The sequence below is a fragment of the Austrofundulus limnaeus genome, unplaced genomic scaffold (genome assembly GCF_001266775.1).
Source record: "Austrofundulus limnaeus strain Quisiro unplaced genomic scaffold, Austrofundulus_limnaeus-1.0 Scaffold96, whole genome shotgun sequence".
NCBI classification, from domain to species: domain Eukaryota; kingdom Metazoa; phylum Chordata; class Actinopteri; order Cyprinodontiformes; family Rivulidae; genus Austrofundulus; species Austrofundulus limnaeus.
This window is the reverse complement of record NW_013952498.1, coordinates 507322-510215: the sequence shown is the minus strand read 5'-3', so window position 1 is coordinate 510215 and position 2894 is coordinate 507322. Positions and strand designations below refer to the sequence as shown.

The following is a 2894-nucleotide window of genomic DNA, read 5'->3' as shown; positions in this document are numbered from 1 at the left end:
CGCACAGGCTCCATAGGAAATGAATGGAGAGCGAGCGACGTCGCCTCCCGTGTGTCGAGCCCTTAACTCTGGACAAAAACCCTCAGATACACATTTTATCTTGTAAGAAAAGGAAAATGACACAAAACAGTTTCATTAATAGCTGAGCATTCACTCTTTAAAAATAATTAAAAGTGTTTGTGCTTAATGGAAATATTAAGATCAAGTAGAGGACAAATAATAAAGAATGACCTTTTGTCTACAACTAATACTGGCACAAGTTTCAATGTAATAAACACAAGTCTGTTGTTAAAAGTGAGTCCTTGGAGAACCCAATGAGCTGTTGCAGGAAACACGAACCCAACAAAAAGAGCTGTCAGCCGAAACAATAAAAAATGGTAATAAAAGTCTTTCAAGAACACTTTCAGCGGAGCGATGTTTGCAGGCAGCTGTCTGTAACCTTCAGAGCGAGRACGAAGGAGGTGAAACAGAAATAAAGGCAGACGAAATGTCAGAAAAACTGAAGGAAATGTGCCTCGAATAAAGAAAAATAAACAAACAATAGACAAACAGATATGAGTCAATGTTTGACAAAGAGAACTACAATACTTTTTCAGAAAAAGAGTGACGTGATCTTTGTCTATCAGGTGTTTTTAGTATTTCATTGATTGATTTTCCTCACCTCTATGAAGTCCTTCCTCTGGATGGAGGAGTGAAGAGCAGCTGGTAAAGACTGGCCACACATCTGGTCCCAGTTCTGAGGACAAAACATCAGAAAGGCTTTAAATACCAACACTTTGCTCAACCTGCCACTCAAATATCAAAGGTACTATTTGACTCCTGCCTTCTTGTCGGTGAGCTTCTTGCCAGGGTTGGTTTCCTCTGGGTGGTAGAACCAGTTGACCCGGACCACCATGTTGCTGCCCCAGGACTCCCACATGCTCTGGATGCGGCCGATGAAGGGCAGGTTTGGCCGTCCGGCGGACAGAAACACAGCGCAGTCTCCGATGCGGATCATCTCTCGGCCACGCACGATGGCCTTGTAGAAGAGTTTCTTGGCCTTGCCCTTCATGCCGCGTCTCTGGAGGGGGTAAAGTTGTGTTCAGATGGAAGCAGACGGGTGGATTTTTTTTCTTTTTTTTGTTTTTAAGGTTTTTCTTCTCACCTGAGTGGGTTTCCCAAACCATTTCCAGAGCTGCCTGGCTGGAAGGAAAGCAGAAATTTTGGGCCTGTTCTCCACACTGGGAAGCCTCTGGCGTTTAGCCAACTCCTTGGTGGTTGGAAGGTGGACCCCCTCTCTCCGTTTGGGTCTCCCCACCTTCCCKTCTCCTCCACTGGGCTTTGGTTTGGGAGGACGGCCCCTCTGCCCGGAGCCCTTCCCGGTGGTGGGTTTGGCAGGTTTAGTGGGAGCAGGAGAATCTGGAGCTGGAGGGGTCGATGGAGGGGAATCTGACTGAGGAGACAACTCTTCCTCCTCCACTTTGACTTCCACCTCCTCTTCCTCCTTCACCTCCTCTTCCTCCTCCTTTACCTTTTCATTAGGCTTTTCTTGCACTGGAGGTTTTGGGATGGGGGCTGGCGGAGGTGTCGGGGTCCTCTCTTCGTCTGAACTGCAGGAGGAGTCATCAGTTGATGAAGAGGATGATGATGAAGATGAGGATGAGGAGGAACCAGAGCAGGATGAAGAGGAGGAGGAGCAGCTCGAGGTGCATTTCTTCTTCTTGATCTTCCCGTTTTCAGTTTCCTCCTCCGACTCGGAGCTGCTGCTGCTCTGAGACTCCTCTTTCATCCGCCTCTCCTCTCTCTTCTCCAACTCCTTTCTTTCCTCTTTTTTAACTTTCTCGTCTCTCCTGTCCTTCTCCTGTCCTCTCCCACAGTTGTCCACCTTGTCCTTAGCCAGCATGGACGACTTATAGGAGGTCTCCTTGTCAGGCAGTCCGGTCTCTCTCTCCGGAGCACCCAGTTTGGTCTTCAGCAGCTTCTGATTGGCTGCAGGACTGTTGTCTCGCCTGATGCCCCGCCCCTCCAACAGCATCAAAGCTTTGGTCTTCTTGGTCTTCGGGGAGGTGACGCCTTCATGATCGAGTTTGACGAGCGGCTCAGCGGGCAGGGACTTCCGCCTCACTGCGGAGCTGAGATCAGTTTGTCCAGAGCTGGGCTTAGGTCTGGGAATGGTTCTGGAGGACACCGCCGATGGGATCTTCAGTTTGGGCTTGGAGATGGAGGTGGGGGACAGAGAAGACGATGATCTGGAGGTCAGAGAGGAGCTGCCTGATGACATTCTGGAGATGGGGCTGGGGAGGAGCCCGGAGCTGTGCCGATGGTCTGAGGAGGGCTTAGCTTTGGGTGATGAAGTAGGTCTGGGGGTGGATGTGGCTGATGGTTTGGGTGGACCAGATGATCCGCTCATACCGGGCCTAGACACGGGCCTGCTGGTGCTGGGACTGACAGTGCGCTGGCTGCTGTACGAGCTGAGGTTGGGTTCACTGTACAGGTCCACAGTCAGGACCTTCCCGTAGGTGGAGGGGTACAGGGAGGGATGGAGGGTCCTGACTGGTTTTGGAGGCTGAGCCGAGCTGCTCTTTCTCTGAACCGGAGCGGGAAGCGTGGGGCTGCTTGTGGGGGACGTCATGGAGTTCTTGCAGCCCAGTTTCAGCTGTGTTCCTATTGTTGGTCGAGATGCAGGCCGGGGCTTCTCCTGAGTGGGTTTTGGGACCGAGGAGGTCCTGTCCTGGGTGGACTTCGCTTGAGGTAGGGATCTCTCAGCAGGCTGGGTGGAGGACGATGAATGATCAGATTTCTCCTGAGCATCCTGACTTCCAGAAGATTCTGAGGAACAAAATAAATAAATAAATAAATAAATAAATAAATAAATAAATGAATGAATGAATGAATGAATGAATGAATGAATGAAT

General features: G+C 50.1%; 1 protein-coding gene across 1 annotated transcript in view; it reads right to left on the bottom strand.

Moving 5' to 3' along the window:
- The window catches only part of tnrc18 (trinucleotide repeat containing 18), a gene marked incomplete at its 5' end in the record, with an annotated part of 11834 nt that overhangs the window by 3974 nt on the left and 4966 nt on the right, over positions 1-2894 (bottom strand). Inside the window, 3 exon segments of the mRNA XM_014012875.1 lie at positions 662-736; positions 824-1060; positions 1145-2808. Of these exon segments, the coding sequence (XP_013868329.1) occupies positions 662-736; positions 824-1060; positions 1145-2808 (1976 nt within the window).